This window comes from Rasamsonia byssochlamydoides (genome assembly GCF_041956645.1).
Source record: "Rasamsonia byssochlamydoides strain NRRL 3658 unplaced genomic scaffold VTN77scaffold_35, whole genome shotgun sequence".
NCBI lineage: Eukaryota > Fungi > Ascomycota > Eurotiomycetes > Eurotiales > Trichocomaceae > Rasamsonia > Rasamsonia byssochlamydoides.
Window position 1 is genome coordinate 156423 of NW_027192418.1, and position 18927 is coordinate 175349.

Genomic DNA, 18927 nt, shown 5'->3' on the forward strand with positions numbered 1-18927 from the left:
TATTGCTATTCACTCTCTGGTCTACTTTGGTTAGTTGACAACACGTGAACCCATCATCACGTGCCGGCCCCAAAGATCTTGTCATTATTCTTCGACAGTCTTCATCACTCCTCATAATCATACCAGTGTGTTCACCTGACAATGGATCTGAAGTTTGATCAGAGAAGAGGTTGATTCTGAAAATGGACAACTCTTCATAATGCAAGCAGTTGACTTCTGGCGTCGTGCCAAGCAGCGATCCAGACCCAGGACCACGAGTCGCGGCCCAAGTTCCCCTAAACTACGTGCGCGTTCCACGGGCCCGCCCCTGGCCATCCAGTCCGGTGGGTTCCTGCACGATGGACAGTGGCCATATCCCTTCCGCCCGTCAATTCCATCGAATCGTCGAGGCAAGAAGTTCAGCATGATGGACGGTCGGGTGGGCCCGTAGGCAGTTTCAGGCCAACATGAGCATAGCATGTTCACCTTCTTCCTACCGCCATCCGCCCCGGAAAGGGGAGAGGAGTGCAATTCCACCTATTCATCTGGTCTGATGCGCTGCCCACTAGTTCACCTGAACTGAATTTCAACCAGACCTGGTTGAAGGAGACAGTGTTCTGTTTCCTTTCTATATGATGCATTAATATTAGTCCAGCTTTCGACCTCTCCCGCCGTTTCCCTCCCCTCCCTTGCCTCTCCCCCCGGTTGTCCCGCCTGCATTCGTCACCCCGAACCGTAACTAATTAATCCGCACGGAGCCACCATCACGGTCCCTTTTCAGTGTGCAACAACAGCATCTGCACCATCCACGTCATCTCTAGAAAACAATCTCTGGTCAAGAACATTTTCTTCAGACGGCCGCTCCCATCCTCTGCTTTGTCCAGTTCAATTGCTATTATTTTTGTCGAAATTTTCTGTTCTCGCTGGGTGCCGTGTCCGCGCATTTTCGATGCGATGACCCCGGTACGCTGGCATCTGTCGTGTTAAAAGGATCAGAGAGGAAACTTCCCCGATGCGGGGATTTCGACCAGAAGAGGTGTGTCTGCTGTCAATCTGGCAGAGAGCTGGGCAGAGAGCTGGAGGCGACGTCTCCCGACGTCAGGAGGCGAATTTCATGGACCATCCGACTGACGATGAATTCCTTCCAGAATTGACCCCGCGATCCTGAAACAGCTATAGTGTTCGACCACACAGCTCCATGCTCCTCCCCAGACGAACGTTACCCCTCATCGGCCTCGCCACCTTCATCTTCTTTCTCTACCTCGCCTCGCGGTCCCTTACGGAGGGAGAAAGATGGCGCGAAATCCCGCAGGCCGTGGGAATGGGCGAGGTGGTTGATGCGAAGTCGTCCCACCGGTCGGACCCGTCCAAAGTCCCCTCGTTCACCGTCAACATGAGCGTGCAGGAAGACCGGCCAACCAAGTATCCGTACGGTCCACGACCGCAGTTTAAGCCCGGGGTGCCCAAACCCCCGGGTTCGACCTACTCGAAAATGATTGTGTGCCCGCGGACCCAGAACGAAAACACGGACTGGATAGCGGAGGAGCTTCCGGACTGGGAGTCGGCGGTGTATGTTGCGGACGATCCCACGGCACCGCTCCACCCACCCAAGAATAAGGGGCATGAGGTCATGGTGTACCTCACTTTCATCATCGACAACTACGACAACCTGCCGGACATCGTCGTGTTCATGCACTCGCACCGGTTTTCCTGGCACAACGAGGAGATTCTGGATTTTGACGCCGCGGAGATGCTGCGGAGGCTGAGCCCCGAGCGCGTCATCCGCGAAGGATTCATGAACATGCGCTGCATCTGGGCGCCGGGCTGTCCGGACTGGATGCACCCGGGCGCCATCGAGGCGGACGTGAGCAAGCAGGAGGAGACCATGCTGGCCCGGTCGTGGAGCGAGATCTTCCCTGAGTTGCCCATCCCGCAAGTCCTGGCGCAGCCGTGCTGTGCGCAGTTCGCCGTCTCGCGGGAGCGCATCCAGGCCATTCCCAAGTCGCGTTACGTCTTCTACCGGGACTGGCTATTGCGCACCGAGCTGAGCGACTACATTTCGGGGCGGGTTTGGGAGTATCTGTGGCATGTGGTGTTTACGGGCCAGGACGTCTACTGTCCGAAGGAGCACGTCTGCTTCTGCGACGGGTTCGGGCTGTGCTTTGGTGGGGAAGATGAGTTGAATTTCTTCTTCGGGACTCGGTTCCAGCTTCGCGATCTGGAAGAGGAGCTGAAGCAGTGGCAGGAGAATGCGCGGAAGGTCGAGGAGGCGCGGCTGCGGGGGACGCTGGATGAACTGACGGACGTGACGATCCCGGAAGTGGGCAAGGACGCTATCCTCGTGGCGCAGATCGAAGAGAAGTATGCGATTCTGGGCAAGCTGAAGGCTGAAGCGATTGAACGCGGCATGAATCCGTACAATCGAGCGTTGGAGGCAGGACGCCCGTGGAAAGAGGGCGATGGTTTTTAACTGCCTTTCTGCCTGACCTTCTAACGAGCATGACGACACCCACCCGTTTCTACCACCGCACCAGTCCTGAAAAAGAATATTTCTTGCATGTCGGCAATCTTTTCTTCGTGTGTTCATTTTGCATTGTGGAAAGTCTCTTCATTGCAAAAGCAGACTTTCGTGTACAGATTTGTAACTTCTTCATTTCTTTCGGCGTTGGACCGGCCCTACTTACAAGCTTCAATTTTCTCATCTTCATTTCATCATTTCTCGTTTCCTCACCTCGTACCTATTTTTTTTTTCTTTTCAATGTTGGATGCCGCAACGGATGTCTGGCCTGGTTCACACATTGTTTTTCTCCATATACATACACCTACATTTCTCTGTACCTGTACCTGTACTTATAGGCAGACTTCATTGTTGATCTACGAGCAGGAGGACATACATAGATAGATACATTTCTTGCACCTTCCGCTGTATGTATGTAGTCTATATATACTTACTTTCGTCAAACATAGAGTTGAATTGGTCGATCTATCGATTGATAGATGAGTGCTTTTTTTTTTCCCTCTTCTACCCTGTCGTCTTCTCCTCTCTTTGTTTCAGTACAGTAGTACAGTCCAGTCCCTGAGCTACCTACCTAGGTGTAGGTGTGTTGTATTAGGTATACACTCTGTACTACCCTCTCCGCGCATCGAATGCTACCTATCTACCTACCAACCAACCAACAGACATATAATACCATTTCTCTCCCCCTACTTTTCTTTCCCCGTTTATCACGTTTCAGCTGCATTTCGCTGACTAAGGTAACGTCTCTGACTCAGGCCTTTGGCAAAGTTGCTCGCTGTCTGTCGTTGTTGCTGTGATCCTGGACCAAAAAAAAAAAAACACTCTAGATAGGATGAGGAAGTTAGATAGATGGTATTTGAGTGTTGAAGTAATTAAGGTCAAAGCACGTTCGAAGGAAACGAGGAGGGGAGGGCGGAGCCATCTTCTTTGTGCCAGATATCACGAGCACGGGTTGTGTCACGTGTGAGAAATCCACTCAACCCAGTAAATCCCACCAGTATACGGAGTATATTTCTATAGCGAGGTTTACTAGCACATTATTTAAATGGGTATTAATTAAGTCAACTAGGAATCCAGTTCGATTCAGAAATGTCCGATCCTGTCTGTCTGTCTGCCTGTCATCGAGATGATTTGACGCATGGGATTTAGGACAGCTAGCTAGCTGCCCACGAGGTTACAGACGTCTGACATGACATCTATCCCTGTCGCTGCCAGTCCAAAGATGATTGGCCAAAACCTCTTATCGTCACCCGTGTCCTGCATCGAACACAATTCGAATGGTTCCGGCCTTACAGCCATGTTGGGATAGGCTGGCTGCATGCAGCTACTCCGTAATGCACCCTACGCTATTACTGACACTACGGAGTACTCCGTACTGTGTGTCACCTCGTGGCATCCCACTCGTTCGATGCTGTATAGGCGTTGTCTTACTGGCAGGGAGCTGCAGCAGTTAATTAATGGCTCCTGCAGTGGTGCCAATGCTTCTAGATCGCCTGCTTCCATATCAGAAGGTCGAGGCAGAAGGCAGAAGGCATTGTCTGGTTGCTATGATTAAGATGTTGCAGTTCCTGGCTCCACCCCCCGGCGGTCTCCATCCACGGGTGCTGCCAGCGATCTGGTGGGCCGGAAGCTTATGAGTTACCTGGGTACTCCGTCCTCCGCGAACTGGACAGAGCACATGTTGCGAGAACTCTGTACAAACAATTCTTGTCATTCTAACAGATCATGCAGGGCATGGCCACAGGCCTCATGCAGACAGCTGGGCTATACTACTCTGTACTACGCGTCAAGCTATCGACACGACGGTCGAACTCTGACCAAGGCTTGTCTTGATCCCGTCCTCCGTGGGAATGTCTAATCACCTTCCTGATGAGGGTTGGCGAGATGCGACCATGGCCATCCACACCCCTCGATTAATCTATTTTCCTACCAGACTATCCCAAAGATGGTGAAGTTGCTGGATAAATTCATCGATTATGCTGATAAGTTCGTAGAGTCTGGGTCTTGGTGCACTCCTATCGCGCCATCAGCTCAAGCCACCCGCACGGTGCTATGGAGGACTTTATAATGAATTAATTCCCTCAGGCATTCCTCCATCAGTCAATATTTTCATCGTCTCTTCTCGCGCTGCTACACTCGTGTCTGCTGCAACATGGACGAGAAGACTATCGATGCGGTCACCTCCAAGGATGTTGCCAATGGGCGCCGCGCCCCCAGGCCCATTCCCCCCCAGATGCGACGTCTCCACGACCCCGACGTGACGTTCGAGGAGTACTACTACTACGCCTGCAAGACGCGCCAGGAGGAGGAGACCATCGAGATGCCCAAGGCGGGCAAGAATCTGCTGGCCTACATCGTGCCCAACTTGCAGAATGGCACGTCGGACCAAGCACACAGCCCGGAAATCAACACTTCGGACCGCGAGAAGCGTCTGCACATCAGCGACGAGGAATGGATCAATGCGTCGCGCGCCGTCCGCACGGCCACCGCGGGCGCCATCTTCTATCTCATCACCACCGATATTCTCGGGCCGTTTGCGCTGCCCTACGCGTTTGCGAGCACGGGTTGGGGGTGAGCATGCCGTCATTCAACTGTATGAAGACAGGCTAACTCTCGCAGACCGGGTATCGCGCTCTACACGGTGTTTGGTTTCATGGCGGGTGTGTCTGGCTGGTTGCTCTGGGAGTGCTTCATGGGTGGGTTCCAACCTTTTCCTATTCGTGTTGTCTTTCTAACGACTAACTCGACTGCTGCAGGCCTCGATTCGTATCAATTCCCCATCCGGGCATACGGCGACCTGGGCTTCCGTCTCTACGGCTCGTGGTGCCGTAACCTGTTCAACATCCTCCAGGCCATCCAGCTGGTCTGCAATGTGGCTGTCATCATCATCTCGAACGGCGAGGCTTTATCGGAAGCATCCCAGTTTAAGCTGTGCTACGCCATCTGCTGTCTGGTGTGGGCACTGGCCGGGTTTATTCTGGGCCAGATCCGTACTCTGCAGAAGTTCGGATGGCTGGCTAACCTGGCAGTGTTCATCAACCTGATCATTATGTTCATAACAATGGGCGCCGCGGCCCATACGCCTCCTCTCTACTCGGCGTCGGCGTCGTCGGCCGGGTACAGTGTGAACCCCGACTTGGTCACCCCCAACAGTCAAGGCGTTTATCCTCCGGTTCAGCACAGCGCTGGTCTGCCAGACCCTAACAACTTCGGTGCGGCGGTCAATGGCCTGATGCAGGCGGTGTATGCGTATGGAGGAGCTATGATTTTCGCCGAGTTCATGGCGGAGATGCGACGGCCTCGTGACTTTCTGAAGGGCATGTGGGGGGCCCAGCTGTTCATCTACTGCTGCTACATGCTGTACGGGCTGTTTATGTATGCCTACCAGGGGCAGTACATACAGAATCCGTCCTACCTGGGGATTTCGGCATATGGATTGCAAACCGCTGGTAATTCGCTAGCCATGGTTAGTTCCTTGATTGCGGCCACGTTGTATGGGAACATCGGCGTGAAGGGTATGTCATTTACCCCGTTTCTAGGACACATCTGCATCTGCTGACTTTTGCAGTCATCTATAATAACATTTTCGTCGAGTTCTTCAAGGCACCGCCTCTGACCATTCGCGCCGGCAAGTATCTCTGGGTCGCCCTGATCCCGATCTATTGGTCGATCGCCTACATTATCGGCGCCGCTATTCCGGACTTCTCCGGCTTTACGGGCATCGTGTCGGCGACCTGCATCCTGCAATTCACCTACACCTTCCCGCCCATGCTGCACCTGGCGTTCAACATCCGCAAGAACGCGCTGCAGCCGGGCGAAGGGTTCGACCCGAACACAGGGGTGGTCACGCTGTACGATCGGGGTCTGCGACGGTGGATCCGGGGCTTCTTTGCCAAGAACTGGTACCTGAACGTGTGGAACGTGCTCTACTTCCTGGGGTCGCTGGCCACGGCAGGTCTGGGCATCTGGGGAGCCGTCGAGAACCTCATCGTCGCCTACTCGATTCCGCAACTGAACGCGTTCGGCTGCACGTCGCCGCTGGATGTATCGGCGTAGGCAGGAAGAAGTGGTGTACATTTGAACGGGGGAATATCTAGCTGGCACGTCTTGCTTGACGGGTTTATCACTCGCGTTGTTCATTCCTCAGTTCTGGATCTGTCTAACTATTCAGCATTTTTGAACGGATCTCGTTTCAGCCAATGAAATTAAAAGCTTAATTCCCTGCACAATTCTCATTTCATTCAGAGGAATCAAATTCCCTCACCTGGCTTCAGTAACCTGGGTAGGTACCGACCTAGGCAGGCATAGGGCTCTGTCCTATTAAGAATTGGGGTCATCACCTGGCAGCAGTCTTGAAGAACATAGTCACCATCGATGAACTGCCCATTCATGTCATATAGTTAATTCACATCATGTAGTTGATATAGGTACTGTGCATGAGGTTTATGTCAGGTCAATTCTCCATTTGATTGATTGGGGATTAATTTTCCTTCTAGAGTCCTGTCTACCTCAACGGTCAATAGTAAGAACTCAATCTGTAAATCAGTGAGAATCTAATGTCATCCATGGTCATGGAGCAATACAACCAACAACAGTCAGCTGACTGACTCATGCCATGGGAAATAAAGACGGCTAACTGGTTGTATGTACAGTACAGCGCAGTGCGGGAATCTGCTCAATGAATGCCTCCTGTGGCAGAATGATCCATCATGGATGTTCTTTCCATAAGAGGACTAAACCTCTGAACTCAACTAAGTAAGGCAAGCAGCATGGATGACGAGAAGCATACTACCTCCCTACACACCTGCCTTCCATGCTGGCTCCAGTTTTCCCGCTACAAACAACCTTATTGTCACTGTCACTGTCATTGTCAGAGTCTACACTTGTTTCACACGCAAACATTCTCAACTGAGCAGGTTGTCAAATTTTCTTCATACTTGCCCAGGTCAAAGCTGTCAACCGGGAACGCTGGGGTTCCATTGCTATGCAGTTTCCTAATTGGGAAATCAGGTGATGATCCCGTCAGTGGTCAAATCACCCCTTATTCACTGTATGCCAAAGACATTGTTTTTTTCACCAACCTAGATGCATTACTATTGGTTTGCCTAGGGCTTCACTCAAGTAAGAGTATTTATTCACGCCTGTATTGCCTGCCTAGGTAGGTATAGAGGCTCCCCTACCTACCCTCGCTTAGAGAGAATAGACTGAGATTTTCTTTTTATACACATCTTTCAGCTCCCATACGTGGATTCATATATACGATCGATCGATCTACCGGATCTGACAAAAGCATTTTGCTATACACTGTCGACAGGCGCAACCAAAGCACAAAGAAGTACAGCACATCGATAATTTGCTCGAAGAGATTGAAAAGCCGTCGCCTCTTGCTGAGACCCACGTTATGAGCAGATCTGGCAGCCCAGTGACGATGATATAATACCAGCTCCAGAGAGGCTTTGTCAGTCCATTCTTCTACCTTTTCTTTTTCTTCTTGATCCTAACAAATTTAGACGGGAGGCTTGCAGAGATATCCGCCGCTCTGGGGCAAGATCCGACCAACGAGGCGACATGCCGCATGCGCCTCGATGCGATCCTCCTCAAGTGCGTCCGAACGGAGCAGAAACGAGTAGCTCCCCAACACCAGTTTGAGGACAAGAAACCGGTCTCGCTCACAGCAGAGAGCCAATTGGAACTTGAAGTCAAGTTCGAAGAGGAACACCGTCAAACGTCTCCTTAGTGAGATCGGATTACTCCGTCTGGTACGACAACATCAACGCCAAAGCGACGAGACGACGCTCTGCACGAGCTCATGGTCCCTATCGGGCACGTGTTTGATAATATCCCTCACCATACTACGACATAATACACTGAAAGACAGGGAGCTCGCTTTCATTCGCACGACTATCGACGGAAATGATGTGTACACTGGGTTCCAGGTTGTCGATAATTTCGGTGGCCATCTTGTAACCGACATGGTTTATTTTGCTATCAGTATTACCGAAGGTTCCCTCGACAACCTTGCTTCTAAGGCTGCATCTCAATACTGTTGCATTAAGGCTGACGAAGACACAACACTTGCTGCTCAAATGAGACAGTGGGGACACCAGCAACAGCTATATGAATGGACCAAATTTCAGATTGCACTTGAACATCACACACAGGTCAAATAGCCTGTTGGATTCTTTGTGGAAAATGCTCGCACTGCCTCTTACACAGATGTATTATCTCACACTATTCTCCATTCTTACCTCGACTCCGTTACAACCCCTGAACTTATCCATGCGCAATGCACTCTGGAAGACCTTTTTGCAGAGGGTACGTGATACTGTGGCTTTTCCACAAGACGAGGTCGTCTTTTTTTTTTTAAAAAAAAAAAAAACTGGTTATCGTGCAGGCGAAGATGGGGGGATCTGGGTCAGGCAGTCCCCAATGCCTCGCGTATATGGGTATGTTGTTTCTCTCTCTCTCTCTCTTTCTTTTTTTCTTAAAAAAAAAAGAAAACAAAGAAAAAAAAGAAATGAAAAAGAAATGAAAAAGAAATGAAAAAGAAATGAAAAAGAAATGAAAAAGAAATGAAAAAGAAAAGAAAAAGAAATGAACAAGAAATGAAAAAGAGATGAAAAAAAAATGAAAAAGAAATGAAAAAGAAATGAAAAAGAAATGAAAAAGAAATGAAAAAGAAATGAAAAAGAAATGAAAATGAAATGAAAATGAAAATGAAAATGAAAAAGAGCATTTGAGATTTCTAATTATATATTATAGGAATGGTGCATCAGATCCGGAGACAAGAGAAGAGGAAGAATACCATTGTATACGGTTGCTGTTTGGACGGTTATAAGTTCGACTTTCTCTGAATTGATAACGATTCCAAGGTAAGATTCCTATTTTATAATCCATTTTTCTTTCCTTTCTCTCTTGTCGTTTTCTTATATTAAATATAAACAACTGGTTTACTTTCAGATTCTATGAATCCTGTCCACTGACTTAATTTAGTATACGCCCTGGCATTCCCAAATATGGGGCAGTTTGTCTGGGCGTCCAGAGAAACAAATCTGGACACATTTGTGTCTTATTCTTAAAGCTGCCACTGCTTCGTCGCCAAGATGTTCGCTCAAAAAGGTTCGGAAGGCTGTTGATGACACAAAAAAGGGCAAGCCGTACTTGAGATTGCACATCAGTAGTTCCGAGGATGATGAGCGGATGACTGGTCTTCGAGTTTGTTGTTACTGTTGTCATCCAACCCCAGACAGATCTGGTTGATACTGTGAATTTGCAAGGCCATCCTGGGTCAGCTTTTATCTTTATTCAAGGTCCTAATGGCGTTACTTTATATTGTTACTTAGGCAGTAGCTTTTATAGTAATACAAGTCTGTACTAATATCACAGACTCAGTGTGAGTTAATCATAAAAATAAATCTTTTAAATATATAATAATATATACAGGATTCTTTTCTTCCTTTCTCTCTGTCTCTCTTTTTTTTTTTACTTTTACTTTCCCCCCCCCCCCCCCCTTACCTGACAACACCGGGAAACTAACTATCTAACTAATCAGTATAATAGGTACTTTTTTATTGCTGTTTGTTATACAGAGTATATACATATCTAGGGCTAGGGTTAGCTTTGGACGCATTTGTTCGTTCCAACCAAAAAAGAAAGAAGAGAAACAGGCTGATTCTTGTATTTGTCGCTCTAAAGTACACTAAAATTACACGAGAGGTCAATTGACAAAGTCAACAATACATAGATAGATGAGATCATATCATATCGTATCGTATCGGGTTGAGATCGGGGGTAACTCCTCTACTTGTCGGCAGCTTAGAGGCCCACCACCAACATCAGGCAACTGACTCAACTCAGCTCAGCGCAGCGAGATGCTGCTCATGCTCCTAGAACTCGTATTGCAGAGTTCTCTCGTGAATTCTAATTCCAATTCTAATTCTCCCGATTCTCCCGGTTCTTATCTCCCTTCCAGAATCTCCTTCTGCCTCTCAAACAGCATATCCTGCATGTCAAAGAGCGCATCCTGGACGTCAGAGAGCATCTGCAGGCCCGCGACGAGCCTCCTCTGGTTCTCAGTTATCTTCTTCAGAACGGCATTGTGTCTGAAGACGGCCTGTTCGAGGTCCTTCATTGTCAGTAGCTGAGGAGAAGATGAAGAAGGAGCCTGCATGGTATTCTTCAGAGTCTCGTCGTTCATTGACACGGCCTGTTCGAGGTCCAATAGCTGGGAGAAACACTCCTTGTTCTGCTGGCGGAGTTTGTTGAGGGAGTCCATTGTTGCTTGGTTGAGTGGAGTTGAAGTTGAAGCTGACGCTGATTAAAAGAAGGTGTAAATGGATGGATGCGCAGTAACGTTCAGATAGGGAGGGAGTGGGTGTGTGTGATGAAGAGAAGAGAAGAGAAAAGATGGAGGATGAGGAGCAGGAAAGTCGAAAGAATAGGGATATATATATATATATATATATTAATAGGGGAACAAAGAGAGAAAGAAAAAAGATAAAGCAAAAAGAGAAAGAAAAAAGAAAGTAAAATAGAAATGAAACGACAAAAGAAAAAGGAAAATCGACAGAAATTTTCATAATGAAAAATTAACTCGGTAGGTAGGATAATCGATAATCAAGAACTCGGAGCTGCGCAGGCATATATCGGCTAGCTAGTTATCTATTATGAAGTGTGTTGAAAGACGGACTGACTGACTGACTAAGCTAGGAAAGTTGAGATGCACACTGCACTGCACACTTGGATGACAATTAGTATCATATGAGATACTCTGCTATATGATTGTCCATGAAATATACAATGTGTATGTACTGTACATACATCTCCAGATAGCATGGAAAGCATCTTATTTATATCAACCATCACGGTTACTTATATGGATGCAGCTAGAACTTGCCTCGGTTGTCGGAGTCGATTCCTTCCTGTCATTATGCAGGACATAACTCGCGATTGGGAAGAGTGACTATCAGCCAGTAGCAACTGCTTTTCAATCCCTTCAAGCAACTTAGCTATGAGCTTCTTTTGTGCTTTGGTTGCGTTTGTGGACGGTGTATTGAATGCTTTGACCCGCGTAAGTCTTTTCTTTATTACTGACATCCTGCTGATGTTGGAAACATTTGTGTGTCAAGGAATATTAGGAAGGGCAGCAGATCAGTAGCCTCTGACTCGCAGAATGCTTAATCCTTGTGATGGCCCAAGAGTGGTCTCCAGCATGGTGTATGTGTTTATGAACTGGTTCAAGTAACTCAACAGTAAGATTGATGGGCACTAACAGGGCCAGGAGTGAGAGTTGCAGGAGGAAGAAGGCGATGATGATGGCCTAGTAACAGCTGGTCAGGAGTGTCGAAGCAATATAGATTATATATATGTATGTACGTACTAGTTTGAAATACTTCGGTCATGCAGAAAATAGATAAATGATAAATCGACAACGATGAGTCTGAGTCTGAGTCTGAGGATGGACGAGATTCTCCTCTGTTTGAAGGAGTACAAAGGTAGCACTGGCAGATAGATAGGGACATAGCAACTATCTACAGAGTAGTACCAATAGTATCAGCGGATATCAAGCTCGATTTATAATATTCGGTTGGCAGATCAATGCAAAGATCTGTATGCAGTATGTCTTGGTCGGTTGATCTCGTGATAACCAATATCGGTGTGTCAGCGTAAGCGAAAGGGGCACGCCTGCCAAATTTAGTAATCACCGTACCACCTAGTTATCCACGACGGGAGGTTTTTTTTTCTTTTTATCAACTCATTAGACCCCAAGGATTGATCTTCAGCATTGATTTACTCATGATGAATACTCTGTTCTCATGAAATGTCCTTAGGATTCTCTCTTCCTGTCAAGAGACGATTAGGAATATTCTACAGGCTTCAACCAAGTCCTTCTGGCCACTAACCTGACAATTCAGACACAGTCAACTCTGTTTGGAACGCGCTTGAGGATCTAGACGTGTAATGGAAAACATGGAAGATGTTGGATCGGAGAACTCCGTACCAGAACCGTGCTCCTTCATCCGATTGATATCTTTCTTCATCCCCATCTTCCCTCGTTCTTTTCGCACCGCCTTTCGCTTCTCAACCCATCAATCATCATTGACTTGGTTTAATTTACTCTGTCCACACTACGATTTAAAATCCCTGCCATTCTCCTTTCCTCCAAACTCTGATCCCGTTGTGCCTCAAGATGCATTCGACCACTCTGGCCTCCTTGGCCCTCCTGGCCTCTGCTGCCGCTCAGAACAGCACCGTCACTCTTTTGTTGATGGACTATGATCCCCAGGGTGTGGTGGCATCCGTCGTGGGCAGTGTACGCAGTCTCTCTCCTTCCCGGACTCTTCTTTGCCTATCCATGCCATCCACTGACTCTACCAGGATGCCACGGCGACGACTTACCATATCCAATGTCCCTCTGGAACTGATTCAGCCGATTGCGGCATGCCGTCGTATGACTTTACTGTGGTCGAAGGCCCGTCCACGGCCCAAGTCATCTTGGTGGATCCGGATGCATAAGAGATCCTTTCTTTCTTCCTCTTTCATCGCTGACCACCACTCTCTTCAGGGTCACCGTCGAATTCGACTGCCAGCTCTGGGCATCCAGGTTGGCCGCCTGCACCCGGTTCGTGGGCGGCCCATCCGCCTACGACGACGAAGTGGCCATCTTCGTCATGACCGGCGCCGAACTGGCCTCCGCTTTCCTTCCCATCATCGTGACGGCCAACGCTGCCTCGCCTGCCAGTACGGCTGCCACGCGCACCACGCCCAGCGCGACTCCCACCGCGACACCTACCACCATCGCCAGTTCAACTTCTTCATCTAGCGTTTCCAGCCTTGTCCACGGGCTCCGAGGCGTATTCCGTCTCTACTGTGATGGTCACAGTGGTATCCACCAGTTCCAGCAAGGCGGGCAGTCCCCAAATTACCGGCTATGCGCAGTGGGCTGTGGGCGGTGCCGCCGTGGCTCTGGCTCTGGCTGCTATGTAATTCAGTCTATCGTGTTGATTTCTTTCAGGACATGTCTTCTTTTATGGACTGGATCTGTACTTGATTGATCTGGCGGCACTTTAATCTTGTACATTAGTCTCAGCTAGCTGATATCAACCTTGCACTTCATATCATGATTCTCATTCATGGACCTCCTTTCGTACTCTACGGCCAGTAAAATCCTTAGGAGCAACCTCATGTGCAGCAAGCTTATATTATAGTTCAGATTCAAAATCATATAACCATGCCAAGCTAACTTAAAAAAAAAAGCTCGTATATAGGGAACCTAGCTTCACTAATTTTCTTAAGTAGAAACATGCTTTCATGAGAATACACTTAAAATGTAATTTTTTTTCTTGACAATGAACTCCAAAAATATGCGAGTTTGGCGGGCAGATGGGCTGGCTCATAATGCAAAAATCGTGACTATATACCTAGGTACAGTCACATGCCTGATCAGGATCATCATTGGCAGTGATGATAGACAATGCGGCTGAGTGTTGCATTGCACAGACACGACGAACCACAGATTGCATTAGTGCCTAGATAAGAGCCAATCATGCTCCTCATGCAGGTGCATATACGATCATTTTCTTTTAGTCGGGTCGAATAACTAATATTAGGCTACGATACTCCCAGCCATGCGCGACCATATCCGCCGTGTATGGCGCTACCTCGACAGATCAGATCTGGCAGTGGTCTTATCTCAACTACGTGAGCTCAGTGGGGCATAAGGATCGGGAAGAAGAAGCTTGGAGGGTGGGAGAAGCTGGGTGAGCGAGCTGTCCATATGGTGGGTAAGCGAGCAAGGCAGACTGCCCTAACCCTGGGCCCTAAGCCCTAACTAAACGGATCAGGCAGCTGACCTACCTAGGTAGGTACGCTGAGATCTTATCCCGACAGACCTGCAGACATCAGAAGCATGCGGATCTCCTGCGAAAATTGAATCTCTGCTCCCACTTGCGCTCCCGTTCTCATTCGCGTTCGCGGCCCCCTTCGGCGCCTGTGAGAGATTCCCTGGACCTTTTCTACAACCTCAGTAGTTCTGTTGTCGGAAGGACCTCTGGCTGATCATCAACAGTTGACCTCGACCTCAGCCTCAACATTGCTACAAAATGGGCCACAGGCGACCTTGACAGAGGAAAAGCCAGTGCCAGTGCTTATAACCCCTCCTAACCTCTGGACAAGCTCTGAAGTTGCTTTTTCCAGACGATCAATCCTTTTATTCGGAGGGAATTCCAGGGAGGAAAAGAAAGAGTGCAAGTCAGAATCTACGTGACGTCTTTGAACAAGTCCAGAGGAAGAAGGATCTCTGCAAGACGAAATGATGGACTTTCCACATCAAGACTCTCGCCGGGCAAGAGAGTTGCTCGAGAATCCCCTCACAGAGCTGCCAGACTTGAGAGATCTGAGAGAACCCTCCTGCGTATGGACGAAAGAGTTGCAAATGACTACTCCAGACGCAACTGGAACTGTATGTACATACAGAGAGATTCAACTTTTTCTTTGATCTCGTCGTTACATATAACATCAACAATTGTACAGTAATATCAGCCAGCCATCCGCTGCACCTGCGCATCCTGATCAATATGCGTCGGCAGATTATACGACGCATAATCCAGATGGACAAACGCGCGGTCCACATTGGCCACGCTCTCGAGCATATGCTGCAGGCTCTCCCCCAGGTCGTGACTGTCGTGCAGCGTCGTGTCCCCGTCCAGGACGATGTCGACCTCGACGTTGAGCCGGTCGCCCGAGTGGTATGCCTCCAGGTTCTGGATCCAGCGGATGCTGGCCGCGAACCGCATCACGAGGTACAGCAGCACGCTGCGCTCGTCGGGTGACGCTGCTGCGCCGGTCAGATGCGCGATGTGTTCGCTTGCTGTCCGCGCCCAGTTGCCCATCACATACACCGATAGGGCGAGACCGCCGGCTGGGTCGAGGAACCAGAGATTGGCATATGTTCCGACTGAAGGGTCAGTCAGTAGAAATCCAATTGACTTAGAAGTAGAATTTCAACCCACCTAATGGAAAGATGATGCTGAAAAGGTTAAACACAATATCGGTCATCGCATCCTGCGCCAGCGCTTGGACGTTCGAATCGTTAATCTGTCGACACCACAGCCAGCACAGCAGTTTGACAGCCACGGTGGCGCCCATGATCGCAATCGCCGGAATCCCCAGCCGGACCAAAGTGTGGTCCTCCCCCGTCAGCCGCTCCAGGGAGACAATGGCAACCTGGAAGAACGAGGTGACCATGACGGTCGAAAAGATCAGCACGCCAACTGACTCGAGGCGCCGCCGACCAACGGGATAGCGATGTCGATCCCGTCGCGCAGTCAGCTGAGTTGTGCTCCACACGATGGCTGTACTCAAGAAGTCCAGAGCGGCGTCCACCAAGCTAGCGAGCACGGAAACGGAGCTGGTCATGACGGTAATCACAATCTTCGCGGCCAGCAGCAGAACGTTGGCCAGGAGATTCACATATATGGCCGTCCGAACGACGCGTCGAGCCTGTTGAGCGGACCCTATCTGTGGCGAGCCGAGAAAGGATGCCTCTGTAGGAGAGACTAGAAGTGGCGTTCTTTCATTCGTTTGACGATTACCATGGTGTGGTTCTACGTGTGCGGTTATGCTTTCAACATTCAGGTGCTGATGCTGGGAAGGCTGTCTACCAGTGGTGCCATTCGCGACCACCTGGGCGGGCGACTCCTCAGCAATAGGCTGCAGACGGCTGTGATTCTTGGCCCATTGACGATCGTAGTTCTCGATGAGGTCATGCGCAATGGAGGAGTCAAGCAGACGATCCACATAGATATATCTCGTGATCAGAAAGTTCATTCGCTCGTAGTATTTCCGACTAGAGAGCTTAGCAGGTAGATGGCTAGGCACATGCCCAGGTTAGCATGGCGATACTTTCCTCACTTACACTGATTTGCGAAGCTGTTTTAGCTGTTCTGGGGGTGTATAAAACTCCTGCCTAGACGGTGTTAGTCGGTACGATTTAATTCATGCGAATCTTCCTCGTCGACATCTCCTTCCGTTCTCATTCCTTCATAAATTCATCGGACATGGATGGTAAAGTGAGCAGTCACGTACCATCGAAACGGCGACGTCGTATCGCCAATTAGTATCGAACTACGTCTGTGTGGCCGTTCACTCAAAGACGGCGATGAGCCCGCAGATAATAATTCCGGCTCATTCGTCAAGACAGTGTTCGCGATTCTCGCGCTGCCACCTGCTTCAAGATCTCCATTGACCTCTGTCTGCAGTGCAGCTGCTTGTCGCTCATGTGGGTCGTTGTTATCAGGCATGGAATACCGTCTGATCACACTGGGCAGACTCTGGCCTCGCGTGGACATCATCTGCCAGCTGGGTTCGGGATTCAAGGGGAGGAAAGAAGATAGTTGCGAGTTGGGTCGGCGGATGGATGACATGGTTAGCAAGAATCAAGATGGAATGATATAATGAACAGGAAAGAGATTGAAATATATTCAATTTTGGATGTCAATGAGGATTCGTAACAGCTGAACAAGACAGGCAGGGATTCGAATCGCGTGGAATGGAAGACTTTTCCGATCTGATCCTCAATTCATCAAGGGAATCAATTACTGGGATGTGCCTTCTTTAACATCAAAAAAAGTCCATTGAATCGAATGAAAGCAGTGTCTGAGATGAGAAGGAATTATGTATGGACCGTACCTTCCTACTTCGGTAGAAGAGAGTGTTAGATTAGATGGAGGGAAGGCGACAAAATAGGCATGGTAGCCCGGAATAGGGTTCCGAGCCGTTCATTGGCTGGCACAGATATCACTAATCCAATCTGGTAGGTATTGGTTTGGTTTGATTGCCTTGGCAGGTAGTCGGCGCAGTAAGAAGCAATATGACAGCAACTAAATCAGTCCTTGAAGAATATATTGGATACCGCAAGTCCCCAACCATAAAAGCCTCGCAATTAGTGCTTTGGAACCCTCCTGGGCTCCTTGGACCTTCGAGCCGTTGATCGACATTGACTTTGGTGGTCCACAGGGTATATTGTTGGCCTCTCTCACAAGGATAGTGGTGCACATGGTGTCCGATGAGTGCCCAATCATTGGAATGGAGTTTTTCTACACAGATAAAAGTACTCTGTTTGGTCACGGTGGCGAAACTGAGATTTCATTTTTTAATCGATGGGCCGGGGGGAGCGGATCACAGGTATCGAAATCGCGATTGATGAGCCCGAGTCTGGCATGCGTGGTCTACAGGTTGGAATCTGCATATCCTTTATTATTATTACCTCATCGATCGCTGACCGGAGTGATTTCAGATCGCGACAAGCTATGGCCGTCACGCGTGATTTGGTACCTTGAACTGTCATTCCGTTGCAGACTCGGCCAAAAAGAGGCACCATGGCACCAACTTCTCGGTGAATCTGGACCAGTTCTCGCGTGCGCCAACACATTCTGATTTCTCAAAGCGGAAGTGGCGTCCAAAGTTGCGTCCACAGCTGCAAGAGGGCAATATTATCACCGGCTTTGTAGCCACACAAACGGTGAGCGCCTTATTCCTTCAAATAATCGCTTCAAGCTGATGCCAAATACAGGAAAAAGGGAGGTACTTTGCCAGGCTTGGTCTTAAAGGTAAACCACCGAGCGGAGACCCCGGTGCAACGCCAAGATGCAAAGAAAATGAAGACCACGCTCACTATCTATCTGAGAATCAAAACCAATATGACAAGGATTTTGCGCTCTACATACATGATGGACGTCATGGAGTAGCCGCACTGCAGCAGAATTGGAATGTCATGACAAGTCAGAGTTAAGGTCAAGATCTTCAAATCAGCAGCCTAAGAGAGCTTCAGCAAATCGTCAATTGAAACGCAGACGGCCATCCAGGCGCTTAGAATTGCATGATGGCATGGCCAACGAGAGAGCGTTATTTTTTTTTTCAAGTTGGGCGCGAGAGTTGGAAACCGGAAATATATGACTTCCCGACAAAAGGATGATATATTATACTCTGTATATATGTTCTGAATACGCCTTATGTGCGCTCAGAGTGGCAAGATTATTTTTCATTTTCTCAACCAGCCATTCCAGTCAGTTACCACATGAAGATTACAGGAGGTATGTAGATAAGGGATCAATGATTTATTGACTACATTCTTTGAGAACGAACGATCGTATCCAATTGGGGATCGCGTTCTTCGCTATTGATTTACCTAATTTATGGTTAGTGTGATTCAGCCGGCGCTTATGGCAATGAGGTTTTACAATGTAGTAACCAGTCAATCAACCACTTTAAAGCCCTTCCCTTTCCATTCTGGGGAAGTTTGCATACAGAAAGTCTCAGCGCATGAATGTTATTTTAATCCCTTAATATTCATTATTTTAAATAAGGATCATATAATATATTCTCTTTATATTAACAAATTTTATATTAGAAAGGCAGTTTTACTAATTCTC

General features: G+C 48.6%; 7 protein-coding genes across 7 annotated transcripts; 5 read left to right on the forward strand and 2 right to left on the reverse strand.

The window, feature by feature from the left end:
• Positions 1-1177: 1177 nt before the first annotated feature.
• VTN77DRAFT_4937 (uncharacterized protein) lies at positions 1178-2449 on the forward strand (the record flags this gene model as incomplete). The annotated part of the gene is made up of 1 exon (XM_069421051.1): positions 1178-2449. The coding sequence occupies one exon, from the start codon at positions 1178-1180 to the stop codon at positions 2447-2449; it is 1272 nt and encodes a 423-aa protein (XP_069277312.1).
• A 2200-nt stretch (positions 2450-4649) lies between these two features.
• On the forward strand, positions 4650-6553 carry VTN77DRAFT_4938 (uncharacterized protein; the record flags this gene model as incomplete). Its single annotated transcript, XM_069421052.1, has 4 exons — positions 4650-5068; positions 5117-5193; positions 5254-6012; positions 6066-6553. 4 exons carry the CDS (start codon positions 4650-4652, stop codon positions 6551-6553), a joined length of 1743 nt encoding a protein of 580 aa, XP_069277313.1.
• Positions 6554-8003: 1450 nt separating this feature from the next.
• On the reverse strand, positions 8004-8471 carry VTN77DRAFT_4939 (uncharacterized protein; the record flags this gene model as incomplete). The annotated part of the gene is made up of 2 exons (XM_069421053.1): positions 8004-8253; positions 8422-8471. 2 exons carry the CDS (start codon positions 8469-8471, stop codon positions 8004-8006), a joined length of 300 nt encoding a protein of 99 aa, XP_069277314.1.
• A 4215-nt stretch (positions 8472-12686) lies between these two features.
• Positions 12687-13319, forward strand: VTN77DRAFT_4940 (uncharacterized protein; the record flags this gene model as incomplete). The annotated part of the gene is made up of 1 exon (XM_069421055.1): positions 12687-13319. One exon carries the CDS (start codon positions 12687-12689, stop codon positions 13317-13319), a length of 633 nt encoding a protein of 210 aa, XP_069277315.1.
• An 805-nt stretch (positions 13320-14124) lies between these two features.
• Positions 14125-14659, forward strand: VTN77DRAFT_4941 (uncharacterized protein; the record flags this gene model as incomplete). The annotated part of the gene is made up of 4 exons (XM_069421056.1): positions 14125-14145; positions 14208-14280; positions 14387-14488; positions 14565-14659. The coding sequence occupies 4 exons, from the start codon at positions 14125-14127 to the stop codon at positions 14657-14659; spliced, it is 291 nt and encodes a 96-aa protein (XP_069277316.1).
• A 374-nt stretch (positions 14660-15033) lies between these two features.
• Positions 15034-16920, reverse strand: VTN77DRAFT_4942 (uncharacterized protein; the record flags this gene model as incomplete). The annotated part of the gene is made up of 5 exons (XM_069421057.1): positions 15034-15452; positions 15508-16041; positions 16090-16343; positions 16413-16463; positions 16583-16920. 5 exons carry the CDS (start codon positions 16918-16920, stop codon positions 15034-15036), a joined length of 1596 nt encoding a protein of 531 aa, XP_069277317.1.
• Positions 16921-17551: 631 nt separating this feature from the next.
• Positions 17552-18287, forward strand: VTN77DRAFT_4943 (uncharacterized protein; the record flags this gene model as incomplete). Its single annotated transcript, XM_069421058.1, has 3 exons — positions 17552-17606; positions 17854-18017; positions 18069-18287. The coding sequence occupies 3 exons, from the start codon at positions 17552-17554 to the stop codon at positions 18285-18287; spliced, it is 438 nt and encodes a 145-aa protein (XP_069277318.1).
• Positions 18288-18927: the final 640 nt, after the last annotated feature.